Source organism: Phyllobates terribilis, unplaced genomic scaffold (assembly GCF_046119375.1).
Source record: "Phyllobates terribilis strain yellow unplaced genomic scaffold, ASM4611937v1 Scaffold_1__5_contigs__length_1240528914, whole genome shotgun sequence".
Lineage (NCBI taxonomy): Eukaryota > Metazoa > Chordata > Amphibia > Anura > Dendrobatidae > Phyllobates > Phyllobates terribilis.
Genome location: NW_027362761.1, coordinates 386,878,686 through 386,897,619, shown reverse-complemented (window position 1 = coordinate 386,897,619; position 18,934 = coordinate 386,878,686). Strand labels below are relative to the sequence as shown.

General features: G+C 47.2%; 1 protein-coding gene across 4 annotated transcripts in view; it reads left to right on the top strand.

The window, feature by feature from the left end:
- ADAMTS19 (ADAM metallopeptidase with thrombospondin type 1 motif 19) overlaps nt 1-18,934 on the top strand; it is a 530,841-nt gene that overhangs the window by 339,380 nt on the left and 172,527 nt on the right. For all 4 annotated transcript variants that reach the window (XM_073676530.1, XM_073676518.1, XM_073676524.1 and 1 more), the window contains 2 exons: nt 8,952-9,082; nt 9,199-9,371. In XM_073676530.1, the coding sequence (XP_073532631.1) occupies nt 8,952-9,082; nt 9,199-9,371 (304 nt within the window). The remainder of the gene's footprint in view (nt 1-8,951; nt 9,083-9,198; nt 9,372-18,934) is intronic.

Here is an 18,934-nt window from a genome sequence, read left to right as displayed (position 1 = left end):
TCCTGTTTTTTGTCAGCTTTTGCTTGGAAGGCATAAGCAAAGACTGTGGGAGACCCACTCCCCTATAATGGGAATAATATTTTTAAGATGCTGTACTGTATGGCTCTTCCAAAGGGCATTAAAAGCGTCTTGTTATACCACTCTGACCTCCACGTCTCTTCTGAGGGGCATTAAAAGCGTCTTGTTAAGCTACTGGGACCTCCATCATTCTTTCAAGGGGCTTTAAAAGCATCTTGTTAAGCTACTGGGACCACCATCATTCTTTCAAGGGGCATTAAAAGTGTCTTGTTATACCACTCTGACCTCCACGGCTCTTCTGAGGGGCATTAAAAGCGTCTTGTTATACCACTCTGACCTCTACGTCTCATCTGAGGGGCATTAAAAGCTTCTTGTTAAGCTACTGGGACTTCCATCATTCTTTCAAGGGGCATTAAAATCGTCTTGTTATACCACTCTGACCTCCACGTCTCTTCTGAGGGGCATTAAAAGCGTCTTATTAAGCTACTGGGACCTCCATCATTCTTTCAAGGGGCATTAAAAGCATCTTGTTATACAACTCTGACCTCCATGTCTCTTCTGAGGGGCATTAAAAGCGTCTTGTTATACCACTCTTACCTCCACGTCACTTCTGAGGGGCATTAAAAGCGTCTTGTTAAGCTACTGGGACCTCCATCATTCTTTCAAGGGGCATTAAAAGCGTCTTGTTATACCACTCTGACCTCCACGTCTCTTCTGAGGGGCATTAAAAGCGTCTTTTAATACCACTCTGACCTCCACGTCAATTCTGAGGGGCATTAAAAGCGTCTTGTTATACCACTCTGACCTCCACGTTTCTTCTGAGGGGCATTAAAAGCGTCTTGTTAAGCTACGGGGACCTCCACCACTTTTACGAGGGGCATTAAAAGCATCTTGTTATACCACTCTAACCTCCACGTTTCTTCTGAGGGGCAATAAAAGAGTCTTGTTATACCACTCTGACCTCCATGTCTCTTCTGATGGGCATTAAAAGCGTCTTGTTATACCACTCTGACCTCCACGTCTCTTCTGAATGGCATTAAAAGATTCTTATTATACCACTCTGACCTCCACGTCTCTTCTGAGGGGCATTAAAAGCGTCTTCTTAAGCTACTGGGACCTCCATCATTCTTTCAAGGGGCATTAAAACTGTCTTGTTATACCACTCTGACCTCCACGTCTCTTCTGAGGGGCATTAAAAGCATCTTGTTAAGCTACTGGGACCTCCACGACTCTTCGAACGGGCATTGCATTTCCTCATGATTTTTGGAAGCTTTTGCTTGGAAGGCATGGGAGACCCACTCCCCAATAATGGGACTTATGTTTGTAATATGCTGTACTGCATGGCTCTTGTAAGAGGCATTGCAAGTTGCGCCGTCCTAATTTTTGGAAGCTTTTGCTTGGAAGGCATAAGCAAATACTATGGGAGACCCACTTCCCCTATAATGGGACTTATGTTTGTAATATGCTGTACTGCATGGCTCTTGTAAGGGGCATTGCAAGTTGCTCCGTCTTAATTTTTGGAAGCTTTTGCTTGGAAGGCATAAGCAAATACTATGGGAGACCCACTCCCCAATAATGGGACTTATGTTTGTAATATGCTGTACTGTATGGCTCTTGTAAGAGGCATTGCAAGTCGCTTCATCCTAATTTTTGGAAGCTTTTGCTTGGAAGGCATAAGCAATTACTATGGGAGACCCACTCCCCAATAATGGGACTTATGTTTGTAATATGCTGTACTGCATGGCTCTTGTAAGGGGCATTGCAAGTTGCTCCGTCCTAATTTTTGGAAGCTTTTGCTTGGAAGGCATATGCAAATACTATGGGAGACCCACTCCCCAATAATGGTAATAATGTTTTTAAGATGCTGTACTGTATGGCTCTTCAAAGGGGCATTAAAACCGTCTTGTTAAGCTACTGTGACCTCCACGTCTCTTCAAAGGGGCATTAAAAGCATTTTCTTAAGCCACTCTGAACTCCACAGCTCTTCCAAGGGGCATTGAAATGTTGTTTTTAATTACCTTTCCTCTAATCTACACAACTCTTCCAACGGGCATTGCATTTCCTCCTAATTTTAGTCAGCTTTTGCTTTTCAATGCAAATGTGAAAACTAAGGGAGACACACTCCCCAATAATGGGTAGAAGGTTTTTAGTAAGCTGTAATCCACGTCTGTTTCAAGGGGCATTGCATTTCCACATAATTTTTGGAAAGCCTTCCATTCACTGCTTAGGCCAACAGTGCACAGGAGACCCAGTTGCTATAAATGGGAAAAAAAGGTTTAGTTAAGGCCCTCTGACCTCCATGTCATTTCCAAGGGGCATTGGAGTGCCTCAAAATTTTTGGTAGGCATTGCACTCACTGTATGCCCTATAACTGTGTAGCCGAACCGCTCCTTTTGGTACAGAAACATATCCTACAAGACATATGTGGTTGACTGGCCTGATATTGATGTGAATGGTCCCTGTTCCTACTGCTCTTTCTCCTTTGCCACTACCTCATCCATCATTTATCACCTGAAGCTTTGTTTTAACGGGAGTCATAGAACTTGGATAGTAGCAGGAAAACATCCAGCAATCCTCGGAGGAGGTAGGATATGCGCCAAAATGCTGACCACCTCAGGCCTAGCCGCTACTACATACATGCGCTTGCATTCCTTGAAAACAAAGCAGATGCTAACTTCTATCATCCTCATCATGCTCCTCACCTTGGCACTCTCAACTCCCCTGATGGAGAAGCCAGGGCCCACCAGAGGAGTCGGGTTCTCTGGTGGGCTCGTCCAAGGCTGACCTAAAGCAGGCCCGGCTAATAAAAGTGTGTGGGGGGAAGTTGACAGGAGAAATAGGGGTGGCTGGGGGCCTTTTATGGACACCCGGCTGCCCCCAGGCAGCTGGGGACCGTGTGTGGACACCCGGCCGCCGGGCGGCTGGGGACTGATTATGGATACCTCGCTGCCGAAGCAGCCATGAGGTAGTGGCCTGCTTCGGCCTCCTCCAAACTAAAAGGCCCCATTTCAACTGCAAGCTAGCACTATGGCATTGCAGCCTGGGGGTGGGTGGGTGGCAGGCTGCACACTTATGCTTGCATTAAAAGAAAACAAAGCAGATGCTAACTTCTATCATCATCATCATGCTCCTTACCTTGGCACTCTCAACTCCCCTGATGGAGAAGCCAGGGCCCACCGGAGGAGTCTGGTTCTCTGGTGGGCTCGTCCAATGCTGCCCTAAAGCAGGCCGGGCTAAGAAAAGTGTGTGGGGGGATGTTCCAAGGAGAAATAGGGGCGGCTGGGGAACGTTTATGGACACCCCACTGCCCCCAGGCGGCTGGGGACCGTGTGAGGACACCCGGCCGCGGGGCGGCTAGGGACCGAGTATGGATGCCCGGCCGCCCCCTGGCTGCTGGGGACCGAGTGTGGACACCCGACCGCCGGGTGGCTGTGGACTGAATATGGATTCCAGGCCGCCAATGCAACCATGACGTGGTGGCCAGATTCCGCCTCCACATGCCTAAAAGACCCAATTTCAAGTGGAAGCAAGCAAGCAGTATGGTATTGCAGCCTGGGGGTGGGTGGGTGGCAGGCTGCACACATACGCTTGCATTCCAATAAAACAAAGCAGATGCTAACTTGTATCATCCTCATCATGCTCCTCACCTTGGCACTCTCAACTCCCCTGATGGAGAAGCCAGGGCCCACCAGAGGAGTCGGGTTCTCTGGTGGGCTCGTCCAAGGCTGACCTAAAGCAGGCCCGGCTAATAAAAGTGTGTGGGGGGAAGTTGACAGGAGAAATAGGGGTGGCTGGGGGCCTTTTATGGACACCCGGCTGCCCCCAGGCAGCTGGGGACCGTGTGTGGACACCCGGCCGCCGGGCGGCTGGGGACTGATTATGGATACCTCGCTGCCGAAGCAGCCATGAGGTAGTGGCCTGCTTCGGCCTCCTCCAAACTAAAAGGCCCCATTTCAACTGCAAGCTAGCACTATGGCATTGCAGCCTGGGGGTGGGTGGGTGGCAGGCTGCACACTTATGCTTGCATTAAAAGAAAACAAAGCAGATGCTAACTTCTATCATCATCATCATGCTCCTTACCTTGGCACTCTCAACTCCCCTGATGGAGAAGCCAGGGCCCACCGGAGGAGTCTGGTTCTCTGGTGGGCTCGTCCAATGCTGCCCTAAAGCAGGCCGGGCTAAGAAAAGTGTGTGGGGGGATGTTCCAAGGAGAAATAGGGGCGGCTGGGGAACGTTTATGGACACCCCACTGCCCCCAGGCGGCTGGGGACCGTGTGAGGACACCCGGCCGCGGGGCGGCTAGGGACCGAGTATGGATGCCCGGCCGCCCCCTGGCTGCTGGGGACCGAGTGTGGACACCCGACCGCCGGGTGGCTGTGGACTGAATATGGATTCCAGGCCGCCAATGCAACCATGACGTGGTGGCCAGATTCCGCCTCCACATGCCTAAAAGACCCAATTTCAAGTGGAAGCAAGCAAGCAGTATGGTATTGCAGCCTGGGGGTGGGTGGGTGGCAGGCTGCACACATACGCTTGCATTCCAATAAAACAAAGCAGATGCTAACTTGTATCATCATCATCATGGTCCTCACCTTGGCACTCTCAACTCCCCTGATGGAGAAGCCAGGGCCCACCGGAGGAGTCTGGTTCTCTGGTGGGCTCGTCCAATGCTGCCCTAAAGCAGGCCGGGCTAAGAAAAGTGTGTGGAGGATGTTCCAAGGAGAAATAGGGGCGGCTGGGGACCGTTTATGGACTCCCGGCTGCCCCGAGGCAGCTGGGGACCGTGTGTGGGCACCCGGCCACCCCCTGGCGGCTGGGGACCGAGTGTGGACACCCGGCAGCTGGGCGGCTGGGGACTGAGTATGGATTCCAGGCCTCCAACGCAGCCATGACGTGGTGGCCAGATTCCGCCTCCACATGCCTAAAAGGCCCAATTTCAAGTGCAAGCAAGCAGTATGGTATTGCAGCCTGGGGGTGGGTGGGTGGCAGGCTGCACACTTACGCTTGCATTCCAAGAAAACAAAGCAGATGCTAACTTGTATCATCATCATCATGGTCCTCACCTTGGCACTCTCAACTCCCCTGATGGAGAAGCCAGGGCCCACCGGAGGAGTCTGGTTCTCTGGTGGGCTCATCCAATGCTGCCCTAAAGCAGGCTGGGCTAAGAAAAGTGTGTGGGGGGATGTTCCAAGGAGAAATAGGGGCGGCTGGGGACCGTTTATGGACACCCCACTGCCCCCAGGCGGCTGGGGACCGTGTGAGGACACCCGGCCGCGGGGTGGCTGGGGACCGAGTATGGACACCCGGCCGCCCCCTGGCTGCTGGGGACCGAGTGTGGACACCCGGCCGCCGGGTGGCTGGGGACTGAGTATGGATTCCAGGCCGCCAACGCAGCCATGACGTGGTGGCCAGATTCCGCCTCCACATGCCTAAAAGACCCAATTTCAAGTGCAAGCAAGCAAGCAAGCAGTATGGTATTGCAGCCTGGGGGTGGGTGGGTGGCAGGCTGCACACATACGCTTGCATTCCAAGAAAACAAAGCAGATGCTAACTTGTATCATCATCATCATGGTCCTCACCTTGGCACTCTCAACTCCCCTGATGGAGAAGCCAGGGCCCACCGGAGGAGTCTGGTTCTCTGGTGGGCTCGTCTAATGCTGCCTTAAAGCAGGCCGGGCTAAGAAAAGTGTGTGGGGGATGTTCCAAGGAGAAATAGGGGCGGCTGGGGACCGTTTATGGACACCCGGCTGCCCCGAGGCAGCTGGGGACCGTGTGTGGGCACCCGGCCACCCCCTGGCGGCTGGGGACCGAGTGTGGACACCCGGCCGCTGGGCGGCTGGGGACTGATTATGGATTCCAGGCCTCCAACGCAGCCATGACGTGGTGGCCAGATTCTGCCTCCACATGCCTAAAAGGCCCAATTTCAAGTGCAAGCAAGCAGTATGGTATTGCAGCCTGGGGGTGGGTGGGTGGCAGGCTGCACACTTACGCTTGCATTCCAAGAAAACAAAGCAGATGCTAACTTGTATCATCATCATCATGGTCCTCACCTTGGCACTCTCAACTCCCCTGATGGAGAAGCCAGGGCCCACCGGAGGAGTCTGGTTCTCTGGTGAGCTCGTCCAATGCTGCCCTAAAGCAGGCTGGGCTAAGAAAAGTGTGTGGGGGGATTTTCCAAGGAGAAATAGGGGCGGCTGGGGACCGTTTATGGACACCCGGCTGCCCCCAGGCGGCTGGGGACCGTGAGTGGACACCCGGCTGCGGGGCGGCTGGGTACTGAGTATGGATACTAGGCTGCCAACACAGCCATGACGTGGTGGCCAGATTCCGCCTCCCCATGCCTAAAAGGCCCAATTTCAAGTGCAAGCAAGCAGTATGGTATTGCAGCCAGGGGGTGGGTGGGTGGTTGGCTGCATATTTGCGCTTGCATTGCAAGGAATGGGAGAGGTACAATTGAACACTGCCCTGGGACAAGAAATTGCACGTGGATAGTTGCAAGTCTGCATCTTCTGATGCGGCAAGGATGACTTCTGATGGGCACACTTTTAGGCAGTGACCTGGGTGTCAGAGATGCTTCCAGGGGTCTTCCCCATGCTGTTCCCATGTCTTTTCAGCACTGTATGCATGTGTCACACAGCACATGGCCAGATAAGGTTGTAAAATGTTAAAATGACATTTCCCGGTGAATGCATTTGTCACGGTTGAAAGCAATACAAAAGTGCAAAAACGCATAAAAAATGCTACTTGTGAACATAAGCCAAGGTGTGGAGGAGTATTTTTTGGGGGGTTATTTATTTTACATTATACACAAGTCTTTACCCTGGAAAGGAACTTCCTTTACATATTTCACAGGAAAGCAGTTTCAGTTTCATTTTTGAACGTTTTATTGTGAGCCCTTAAAAGTGGCTTAATACCTCTGACCACGTTGTTGACAGCAGTGACCTGGGGGTCAGAAATGCTTCCTAGGGCGATCCCCATGCTGTCTCCATGTAATTTGAGCACTGCCACTATCGTTTTGGGCACTTGTTAGGCTTTTAAAATACTGCCAGGGGTGCCGCCGCAAAAATGCTCGGGTCTCCCATAGACTAACATTGGGCTCGTTGCTCGGGTCGAGCACCCGAATATCACGGCGAGCTCGGCCCGAGCTTCGAGCACCCGAGCATTTTAGTGCTCGCTCAACACTACTTATAATCATAATGTTTATTATGGTGTTATAATGCATTGTAAATCTTGCTTGTCACTTTGGTACTCAGTAAGCAATGATTTTCGGGAAATTATATCAGCCCTATGTCTGCATTTGCACACAATATAGGTCTGCTCTCCTTGGCTTATAACAGGGGTAGGGAACCTTTTTTCTTCCAAAGGCCATTTGGACATTTAAACTATTCTACGGGGGGCATAAAAAGTGTGAGCTCACTCCGCCCACAAATTATGTCCTGACGTTGGCACTGGTGTCAGGACTTAATCTTTCACTGCTCATGCCTCGGTGTTCTGTAGTTAACAGTTTGTGCATGTGCCCACAAAGCAAGGAGAAATTAAAAGACCGGTGGCCAACAAAACACAGCAGGCGGCTCAAGCATCGTGGTCCATGGGAATCTGCCTGGTTGCCGGAGTAAAGGTCTATGGGCCTGAGGTTTCCCACCCCTGGCCTATGACAACATCATGTCTGACTCGTGAGGACGTACTAAGTGTTATGGTTTGTGTGGTGACGAGTCTATTATGTGGAAAAAAGCTGGATCAAAAATGAAGCCAATATACTCTAACTGAAAGTAGGCACGTCAGAAGAATACCATAAGTAGGGGCCACCTAATAAATATTCAGAAATAAGTGCTAAAGGGCAAAGTCCTGAATGTGGAAAGTTGAGAGTGAGAGCACTCATTAGAAACCTCTAGCACTAAAATGCAAATACAGTATATATCTCTAGAGATGTGATAAACCTGGAGGTATAGATGCACTTCCAGGCTAAGAGATTTAAGTGCATTGTTTCTGAGCATTAATACCTGTGAGAATAATTTTAATGACTTCATGATTAATCTCTTCAGTGGCAGAATATACAAAAAATAATAAGTGTAGTCATCAGCTACTCTACTTGGCTCAGACTATCTAATGGACGTTCTCCCTCTTTGTACTTTGTGTAATGTATTATTTTTGTCATTTGAGACGTATAATTGAAAATTTGTATATTTAGCTAAATGTTAAATAATATGAGACGATAATATGACTTTTTATTTGCACCAATATATACACTATTTTTATGTGTTTTTAGATATTTTTCAATGCATTAAATTCTTCCTTAAAGTTATTAAGCCATCAATTAGTTACAGCATACAGGGAATAGATTCATCCATAATGGGGACTCTGTTTAGTATCAGTCAACAGTTTCCAGTCTCTTTCCAGAGTTTATTTTGTGCTATCAGAATTAATTGAGTTCAAAGTTTCCATTAATACCATATGGGCATTTTTCTCACATGAAATAGACAATTAAAATAGAACACTTTGTAGTAAAATGTTGACAGCAAATATATTTTATCCTATGTGTAATTCTCTCATTCTCTTAAAGCAGAATGCCAAATGCAGACTGAGCCTGCCATGCAGTTTTCAGGATTTCCAACATAAACACACACTGTGACATATAATCTTTATGAAAGTTTGTTTAGTCAAAAATAAAAGTTTATAAATGTAAACTCGGTGAAGCAGTTAAAACAAATATAAAGGGGCTAATTCATTAAGACTTATGATGCAACTTAATGAAGTAGACGCATCTGTTTACCGGAATTGCTAGATTTACGAATCTTATAAAAACTGCAAGAGTCAGCTGATGCACAAAAAAATCATGGACTGGGAAATGTATTGATTTAGATCAGTTTTTTTAAATACTGAAATTAATAAAAAATCCTGGTATTATAAAATTAATGAGAGGCATTTATACCCAGTGGTGTAGAGTTGGAGAATGCAACAGTTTGACCTCATCCTCTGAGCACCTGTCCGGGGAGTGGAGTTCTTGGAGTTCCTGCAGCAGAACATGTGGAGCTGGAGTTCGCAGCAGACAACGTAAATGTCTTAGGTAACATTATTATGTTCGCATTATTCATCTTTTCACTTGTTGCGGTGTTATATATATGCTGATTCCTGGATTCTTATGTGTTTTTATACATAAATAGTAACATTTTTCTCTTGTAGTCAAAGCACTGAAGGTCAGCAATGCAACGATCCAAAAATACAATACAAACTATGTGACAATCCACGCTGTCCGCCTGGAGTGCCTGATTTCAGAAACTGGCAGTGTCAGACCTTTAGCTTCCGCTCTTCCTACCTCAAGCAAAAGCACCGCTGGCATGCTGTCATTAATGAAGGTACTTGTAGAAGACATTAATCTAAAATTCATACTTGGAAATGGTTCCAAAATGCACTACATTTCCTTTAATCCAGTTGTATTGGATCTTTATAGGTGGCAGATAATGATAGCTAAATAACCATATACTGCATCTCTTTCTGGGCAAATATCCACAGCATATTATAGGTCCAACATGGTCAATGGGATTTTACAATATATTATCCACATGCTGAAGAGAAAATCCGCAGCTTAAATTGACCTGTCAGTTGACATAATTGACATGTCAATATATCCTGTGAATTTTCACAGCAAATTTTGCCATTGAGGATATCAGTGAAGAATTTGCACAACAAAAAGTTCAGAAAGTTTCTAGACATACTTACCCTAAATAAAGCATATAAAGCAGTTATATATGTCGCAAAAAGTAATGTTTAGCCTAAAATATACATACAGTAAATTAGAGCCATTAACCAACCACATGTATAAACCCACTAAAAAGAATTTGGCTACCGAGGACCCAGACACTCAGAGCATTGTCAGGTTAAGCAACAGTTGCACAAAGTGGACATGTTGGCGAATGCTGCTATTTCTTAATTTTTCTTGTTTTTCATCAGCATTAATTAATGTTTTAATTCATTTTTATAAATTGATTTTTATCATGCATCCTTTATAAAGATTTAATTTTTAATTCTGGAAATTCAAATTTGTGAAAATCTCTGCAAAGTCAACATGATCTGAGTTATTCTATCTATTACCAGGAAGTGTTAGGATAAGCTCTTAGAATGAGTTTTTGGTAAGTTTTTGATGCACAGTATTTTTTCTGTACAAAAAAATGCACCATCTTAATGTTCCAGCAATATGGATAGGATTTAAAGAAATCTCGTGCCCACTGTGCTACTTTTTTTAGACTATGGAAACTGACCTGTGGTACGTTTTTGAAATCCGTGATATGTCAATTTCTCTTGCGAGTACACTGAGTTTTAAGTGTGAATTTTCCCCATAAAATTGCATTATATGCAGACAACACAGGAACAGCGGAGATGTGAAGGCAATCTGGCATTTTATTGCATGAGTGTGGGAGCAGAAATTAACAGCAGATTTGAGGGTGTGAAGAGAACCAGGAATAGCAAAGATGAATTTGTTTTCAATTTTCTTGATTCAGCAGAATTGAAGATGTGGAGAGCATGAGAAAAGCTGAAAGGCATTGAGTATCAAGTAATTTGATGTAGCATAGCTGAGGGTGTGGTTAGCACAAGGAATAACAGGGACAAGTTTCTTATCAGGTACCTTGATAGCAGAGATGAGGGTGCGGATGGCACCAGGATTAGCAGAACTGAGCTTGTAGTAGTAGCTTGTTGCTGATAGCAGTGGGGAGCAGCTAAGCAAAAAATCAGACATATGGCTGGAGATGAGCCAAGTGGAATTATAGCTTTATTCCTAGAAAGCAAGTGGTAGCCAGCCTCAAAAGGCCTTAGATGATGTCCTCAGAAATGTGTTATGGGTTAGCATAGTAGTCCACCGCAGACTAGGACACATGGAGCTGCCATAAGGATCGAAGCAAAGCCTGGGGCTGGAGCCAGGACAGATGAGTAAGAAATTCAAAGAAATTCACAGTTACTAATTTGACCATTTTTAATGAGAAGGTTGTATGCTGTGTGTTCACCTTTCAGGAATAATAAATCCCCGAAACCAGGTTACACCTTTGAAACTTTACATGGACCATTAAACACCAGAGCTAAACGTTACAGCTCTGCTTACTATTAGTGTTGAGCGATACCTTCCGATATCAGGAAATATCGTATCGGATTGGATCGGGCCGATACCCAAAAAGTATCGGATATCGCCGATTCCGATACCGGAAACCAATGCAAGTCAATGGGACACAAATATCGGAATGAAAATAAACCCTTTCTTTCCTTGTAGGTTAATTCTACATGAAGTAAAACAACTAAGAATAATGTAGAATGACATGAAAAGCCGGCAATTCATCAGCGGCATTCACCGGTACCTGACAATTTACAACAGAAAGAATAGAGCTTCACACATAGATTAGGTAGATAGAACCATGTCAGTCACATATATATGAAGTACTGTGACAGTGTTGCTTGCTGTACTTGTCATTTAGTGTAAAGGATTTATTTAAAAAAATATTAGTGTTTTCATGCACCGTCTCTTTAAGAAAGCCGGCCGGCAATTCAGCAGCGGTACCCGACAATTTATAACAGACAGAATAGAGCTTCACACATAGATTAGATAGATAGAAACATGTCAGTCACATATATATGAAGTACTGTGACAGTGTTGCTTACTGTACTTGTCATTTAATGTAAAGGATTTATTTAAAAAAATATTAGTGTTTTCGTGCACCGTCTCTTTAAAAAAGCCGGCCGGCAATTCAGCAGCGGTACCCGACAATTTATAACAGACAGAATAGAGCTTCACACATAGATTAGATAGACAGAAACATGTCAGTCACATATATATGAAGTACAGTAATAGTGTTGATTACTGTACTTGTCATTTAGTGTTAAAATAAAGGATTTATTTTAAAAAAAAATGGCGTGGGGTTCCCCTTAATTTTAGGCTCTAGCGGAGGTTAAGCAGACAGCTGGGGCAAATGTTTGAAGCCTGGGAAGGGGGTAATACCCACGGAGCTTCCCAGGCTACTAATATCAGCCCCCAGCTGAATACCTAGCCTTTACTAGCTATTAAAATGGGGGAACCCCCCAAAAAAAATAACGTGGGGTCCCCCCTAATTTAATAGCTAGCACAGGCTAGGCAGACAGCTGGGGGCTGATATTAATAGCCCAGGAAGGGTGCCATGAATATTGGCCCCCTCCCAGGCTAGAAACACCAGCCGTCAGCCGCCCCAGAAATGGCGCATCCATAGGATGCGCCAATTCTGGCACTTAGCCTCGCTCTTCCCACTGCCCTGTAGTTGTGGCAGTGGGGTAATAGGGCTGGGGTTTATGTCAGCTTATAATGCCAGATGACATCAAGCCCAGGTTAGTAATGGAGAGGCGTCTATAAGACACCCCCATTACTAAACCCATAGTCAAAGTTAAAGAAAAACACAAACACCCAGAATAAAGTCCTTTAATTGAAATAAACACACAATTCTTTATTGTTCTAAATTAAACCATACTTACCATCACGCCCATTCCAGCTGAAGCCAACGATCTCCTGCAATAAAAGAAAAATAATAAAGCAACATCATCCTTACCTTTCAATGGTTCCCAGGACAGCTCCAGCTCTGCTACATCGAGATGACAGGCTGGACCGCAGCAGAACGCTGCCATCCAGCCTGTCATCCCGCAGACACTGAGAAGCGCAGGCATGCTTGCGCTCCTCAGTGTCTCTCTGTGACGTCATCCAGATGAGCCGAGGTCATGTCCAATGAACTCAGCTCACCTCATGTACGTCACTGACAGCGTGGGAAAATTCTCCTGCACTCAGCGCTTCAGCGTGAGAATTCTCCCACGCTGTCAGTGACATACATGAGGTGAGGTCATGTCCAATGAACTCAGCTCACCTCATGCACGTCACTGACAGCGTGGGAAAATTCTCACGCTGAAGTGCTGAGTGCAGGAGAATTTTCCCACGCTGTCAGTGACGTACATGAGGTGAGCTGAGTTCATTGGACATGACCTCGGCTCATCTGGATGCCGTCACAGCCAGACACTGAGGAGTGGAAGTATGCCTGCGCTTCTCAGTGTCTGCGGCATGACAGGATGGATGGCAGCGTTCTGCTGCGGTCCAGCCTGTCATCTCGATGTAGCAGAGCTGAAGCTGTCGTGGGAGCCATGGAAAGGTAAGGATGAGGTTGCTTTATTATTTTACTTTTATTGCAGGAGATCGTTGGCTTCAGCTGGAATGGGCGTGATGGTTAGTGTTGAGCCACCCCCGTAGTGTTCGAGTTCGGTTCGGTTCGTCGAACACCCGTGTGTTCGCCGAACTGTTCGTCGAACTGTTCGTCGAACACCTTCGAACACCGTTAAAACCAATGGCAGGCAAACAAAAACACATAGAAACACATAGAAAACACCTTCAAAGGTGTCCAAAAGCTGACAAACTGCTCAGAAGACACAACTAACACATGGAAAAGTGACAAGTACATATAGTCATGCGAAAAGAAAAGAGGTGGAGGAGTAAAAGGAGGGGGAGACACAGATATAGGCATGTCATGCCCTTCTAAAATCCTAAAAGTGAGAAGCCGAGACGGCCAGTCCGCTCCTGCCCGTGCCACCTCCGTGTCGCCGGGTTTGTGCCAGAGCCGCGATGAACCCTGACGGCCAGCCCCCCTCTCCCAATACTGGTGCCTGTCCGCTGGTGGGTCGAGAGAGCCCCCCTGTGGTGGAGGCAGCTCTAAGTTTTTTAATTTAAATTGTCCCTCTAATTTGAATGAATACACTTTAAATCCATTTACAAGGATCTATTGGAGGGCAGGTCTCATGCCAGCAGCCGCGTAATTCCAGCTCCAGTAGCGTCCACTAAAGCTGCTGCAGTTAAAAAGCTTTTATAAGGATCGAGCTCGGCTGTCCACCGCAAGGCATCCTAGTGCCAGTCCCAGCCCCTATGCCTTGGGGTGCCTCCTGATGCTCTTCACTAAGTATCCCATGGTCCCGAAGCATTTCCTTTGAAAAAATTAAGTGTCCAAACTACAGGTGGTGTAGCTTGCTTAACAGCCGGGATAATCCGCTGACTAGCAGACACTGCTACTAGGCACAAAGTATTTCCTGGGCTAGATGCAGTTAAAAATTTGTAAGTAGATACTCTCGTTGGATGCTGAGAAAGCATTCCATAGAGTCTCCTGGCACGCCATATATGATTCTCTTAAAAAGCTTGGGGTAGGGGTCTAGGGGACCCTTTTATAGCCAAAATCACGGCCCTGTATCACAATACGTCACCTAGGCTGAAGATAAATGGAACTGTAGCACCGAGGGCTCGGTTGCTACAGACGTATTGCACCTCACCCAGAGGTGTGATATCTCACTCTCAGATAAGGATGGAGTGTGGATCAGGACCCGACACCTGCATGCATTACACCACATTGCCGTGGGGCAGGGCGACCAATATGCCCCTGAGATGGGCACGACAGTCCCTGTCCCTGGCTGGAGTGGGGGGAGGGAACACTGAGGAAGGGGAACCCTGCAGTGCAGGAGCAGGGAGGAAGCAGTTCCTGGGTGCATTGAGAAGGGAGTATAAAAGGTGGGCACCATCTTAGTTCAGTGCAGAGAAGTCTGAGCAGAAGTGGCAGGGAGCAGGGGCTCTGCATGAGCTCTGCTCCGGAGGCGGGCCTAGTAACAGAGGCCCAGGCCTGCAAGAGGGAGAAGGAAGGAAGAGGAGCGGAGAAGGCTCCAGGAACGAGGAATGAAGGGATCCCAGGGGTGCGGACGGGCGAGTCGCCACCGCACGCCCAAATCCACCTGCGTGGAGGGATCAGGCCAAAGGGGGAGACCGGTCCCCGAACTAGTGGAGGCAGGAAACGACCCTCAGCTAGAAACCGGAGGCTCTGACATTTTATGTGGCGCAGCCCCTTGCTCCACCCGCTAGGAAGGCACCACATAGGGTCAGGGAAACTGGCGCCAAGTTTACCAAGAGGAGGCCCGAGGCAGCCGGACATAAGTGTTGGTAAGAAAGGCCAGACAAAGGACACACAAAGGGGGTCCTGTGAAGCGCTCCAAAGTTATCTGGGAGTTGTCTGAGCCCCTCACCTGGTGAGCACAGTACGACGTGGGCAGCCGTTACCTGCAGACGTGGTCTGGATAATAAGAACTGTGAGTAAAGGCCCTGAACTGCATCACTGACTCCGTGTCGTTACTGCTGCTGCCCTGCACCATCACCCCCATCCTCCGCATACACTGCCCTGAGGCTATACTCCTCCCGTGGGGAGTTATGCTACGCTCTGCTGCACCCACAACACCAGCCTTAGCGGTCTGCCCTGTAGCGGCGGTTCACTCTGACCGCAATCCACGGGTGGCGTAGTCGGACATTTAAACATCAAAACCACATAAATAGTTCCGCCACTGGTTTGACCGCCCTGAGCCACGGAACCGGATCACCGCCACGAAGACTACAACCACCAGCATCCACCAAAAAGGGTCCGGCTCCGGGTGTCCCAAGGCCCAGGGGGTGCGTCAGAACATTTTCATCACCTTTCACAATCACCAATGGGACAAGGCAGGGATGTCCTCTGTCCCCTCTCTCATACATCCTAGTGACGGAGCACCTGCTCTCATCAATTCGCCATAACCCCAATATTAGGTGGATTGAGGTGGGAGGCACCGAGTACAAGTGCTCTCTATTTGCTGATGATGTCCTAGTATATATCACTCAATCACATATATCCATCCCTGCTGTTATGGCTGAAATAGATCACTTTGTTACATGGTAAAATTTTAAAATCAATGCAGTGAAGTCTGAGGCCCTCGATGTCTCCCTCCCTAAATCCATATAGGATTCCATCCAGTCCAACTTTCCCTTTGCCTGGCCCTCACAGGGTATCAAATACTTAGGAATTCCTATTCATAGAGACCTCTCCCATCTATGTTATCTTAATTTTGGGCCCTTTATTGAACAATTCCATACAGACCACGGTTGGCAAGTTAGAACTGTAAGATTCACTACGTGAACCACTGGTGTTTTGTGGAAAAGCACATGTACACCGCGTTCCAAATTATTATGCAAAAAGTGTTTAGGAGTGATAAGGGAAGAATTTGTTTGTTTGTCAGTTAAACTCATTGATGGTGATGTGTGTCAGGGCTCTTTATATCACTGTAAGCAATTGCAGACACCTGTGCTAATTAGTTTGGCAGGTGTGTCCAATGAAAGGCAAGACTACTTAAGAAGGCTCTCTCACATTATTAAGCAGCCTACATTTTCTGCCAAAATGGGAAAGAAAAAGGATGTGTCGGCTGCTGAGAAGCAACAAATTGTGGAGTGTTTAGGTCAAGGCATGACTACAATCAACATTGTGCGATGATCAGGATGAAGTGTCTTGGCAATCAAGAAGTGTGTAGCTGATTCACAGTACACACGTGTGCGTGCTGATAAGGGCAAATTGAGGACTCTTTCCTACAGGCAATTACGTCAGGTTGAAACAGCAGCGGCAAAAGAGCCTTGTCATAGCAGCAGACAAGTTTTTGAAGCTGCTTGTGCCTCCAACGTCCCCCGAACAACAAGATGCAGGGTCCTTCAGAGGTTTGCAGCTGTGCATATGCCATCCTGTCGACCTCCTCTATCCACTTCACACAAGCAGAAACGGCTCCAGTGGGCCAAACATTACATGAAGACTGATTTCAAAACTGTTTTGTTCACGGATGAGTGCCGTGCAGCGCTCGATGGTCCAGATGAATGGAGTGGAGGATGGCTGGTTGATGGACACCCCACGCAAACATGGCTACAGCGCCAACAAGGAGGAGGTGGAGTAATGTTTTGGGCTGGAATCATGGGGAGAGAGATTGTCGGCCCCTTTAGGATCCCTGAAGGCGCTAAAGATGAACTCCATAATGTATGTGGATTTTCTCAAACAGCACTTCCTGCCATGGTTCAAGAAGAAGAACCGTGTATTTCACAGCAAGATCATTTTTCTGCATGATAATGCACCATCTCATGCTGCACATAAAACATCTGCATCTCTGGCTGATATGGGCATAAAAGGGGACAAACTTATGGTGTGACCCCCATGCTCCCCTGACCTCTACCCCATTCAGAACCTTTGGAGCATCATTAAAAGGAGTGTCTATGATGGCGGGAGGCAGTTCACATCTAAGCAACAGCTCTGGGAGGGTATTCTGTCCTCATGCAAAACAATTGAAGCAGAAACCATCCAAAACCTGACAAATTCAATGGACGAGAGAGTTCAGAAGCTCCTTTCGAACAAGGGGTCCTATGTGAAAATGTAACATCACCTAGAATAAAGTTTTGAGTTGAAAACTGTTTGATTTCAGTTTCTAACAACCTGCTAATGCTTATAATTTCAAAAATGACCATTTTTTTGGTCTTTATTAAAATGAAAAGGTTGATCGAAAAGTTTGGGGGATCTAAGAGTGTGGCAACCCAGTAGTCATGATTACTTCGAATTCTGACAATATGAGGGTCATGCTGCAGGTAGTGCAGCAAGAAGGCACTTATGTGTCTTTCGCATCTCGGAGCCCCAAAATTATTTTCCGGGCTAGATGCAGCTAAAAATTATTTTTAATTTTAAATCTGGTGAAGCTTATTATAGATGGCCTAATAGGATCAGTGCTGCACACTGCTACAAAGCCCAAATTATTTTCTAGTCAAGATACAGATAAACATGATTAGTAATTTGAAAGCTTAAAACGGTTGGTAGGGTGATTTTAACCAATCATCAAGCTTTTACTCTCCCCAGGATGACACAGGGGTAGAAAAGTCGTTTCGGATCCATGATTTGTTCATCTTTATGAACGTGAGTCTGTCTACATTATCAGTGGAGAGCCGCGTGCGCTTATCTGTCAGCACACCACCAGCAGCGCTGAACACACGTTCAGACAGAACGCTGGCTGCGGGGCATGACAAGATCTCCAAGGCGTAAGTGGCTAGCTCCGGCCATTTATCCAGATTGGAAGCCCAAAAAGAGCAAGGGTCCAGTGACACAGTCGTGGCTTCAATGTTTACTTGGAGATACTCCTGTACCATCGTCTCTAGGCGTTGACTATGTGTCAGACTTCTTGTCTCCTGTGGCCTTGCAAAGGATGGACTAAAAAAGTGGTGAAATGATTCCGCAAAATTGATGTTACCAGCAGATACTGTGGTTCTGTTACGGTTTGAGTGCTGAACACTTGACGGTCCCACGGTTGGCAAGATGGAACTGTGAGATTCACTACGTGCACCACTGGTATTTTGTGGAAAAGCACATGTAAGATTCTGCAACAGTCTCTGCTGATACTCCTGCATGCGTGCATCCCTTTCTATGGCAGGAATAATTTCTGCAAATTTACTTTTGTACCGGGGATCTAACAGTGTGGCAACCCAGTAGTCAGGATTATTTCTAATTCTCACAATTCGAGGGTCATGTTGCAGGTAGTGCAGCAAGAAGGCACTCATGTGTGTTGCGCATCCAGGAGCACCAAGTCCCTGTTGTGTTGGTGGCGAGGTAACAATCATGCTTCCTTCCTCTGTCCTCTCCCCCCAACCTCGCACAACAGAAATGTGATCAAGGTCTCCCTCATCTGATGAGTCTTCCATCAGTTCGTCCTCCACTTCTTCCTGGGCTCCTGCACCTTCCTCACTAGTTTGGCTGCTACCATGCGCCCTGGTAAAATCATCTCCCCCACCCTCACATGCCTGCCGCCCTGGTGCTGCCGACCGTCTGGACCTTGCAGATGTTAGCCCTTCCGCATACAACTCCTCCTCCTCTACTTCCTCCACCTCCTCTTGTGCCACCACCTGACTCCGAATTCTGTTTAACATGTGCTCCAGCATGTAAATCACCGGAATAGTCATGCTGATAATGGCATCGTCAGCACTAAACATCTTCGTCGCCATTTCAAAACTGTGCAGAAGGGTGCATAGGTCCCTGATCTGAGACCACTCCTCCAGCGTGATTTGCCCCACCTC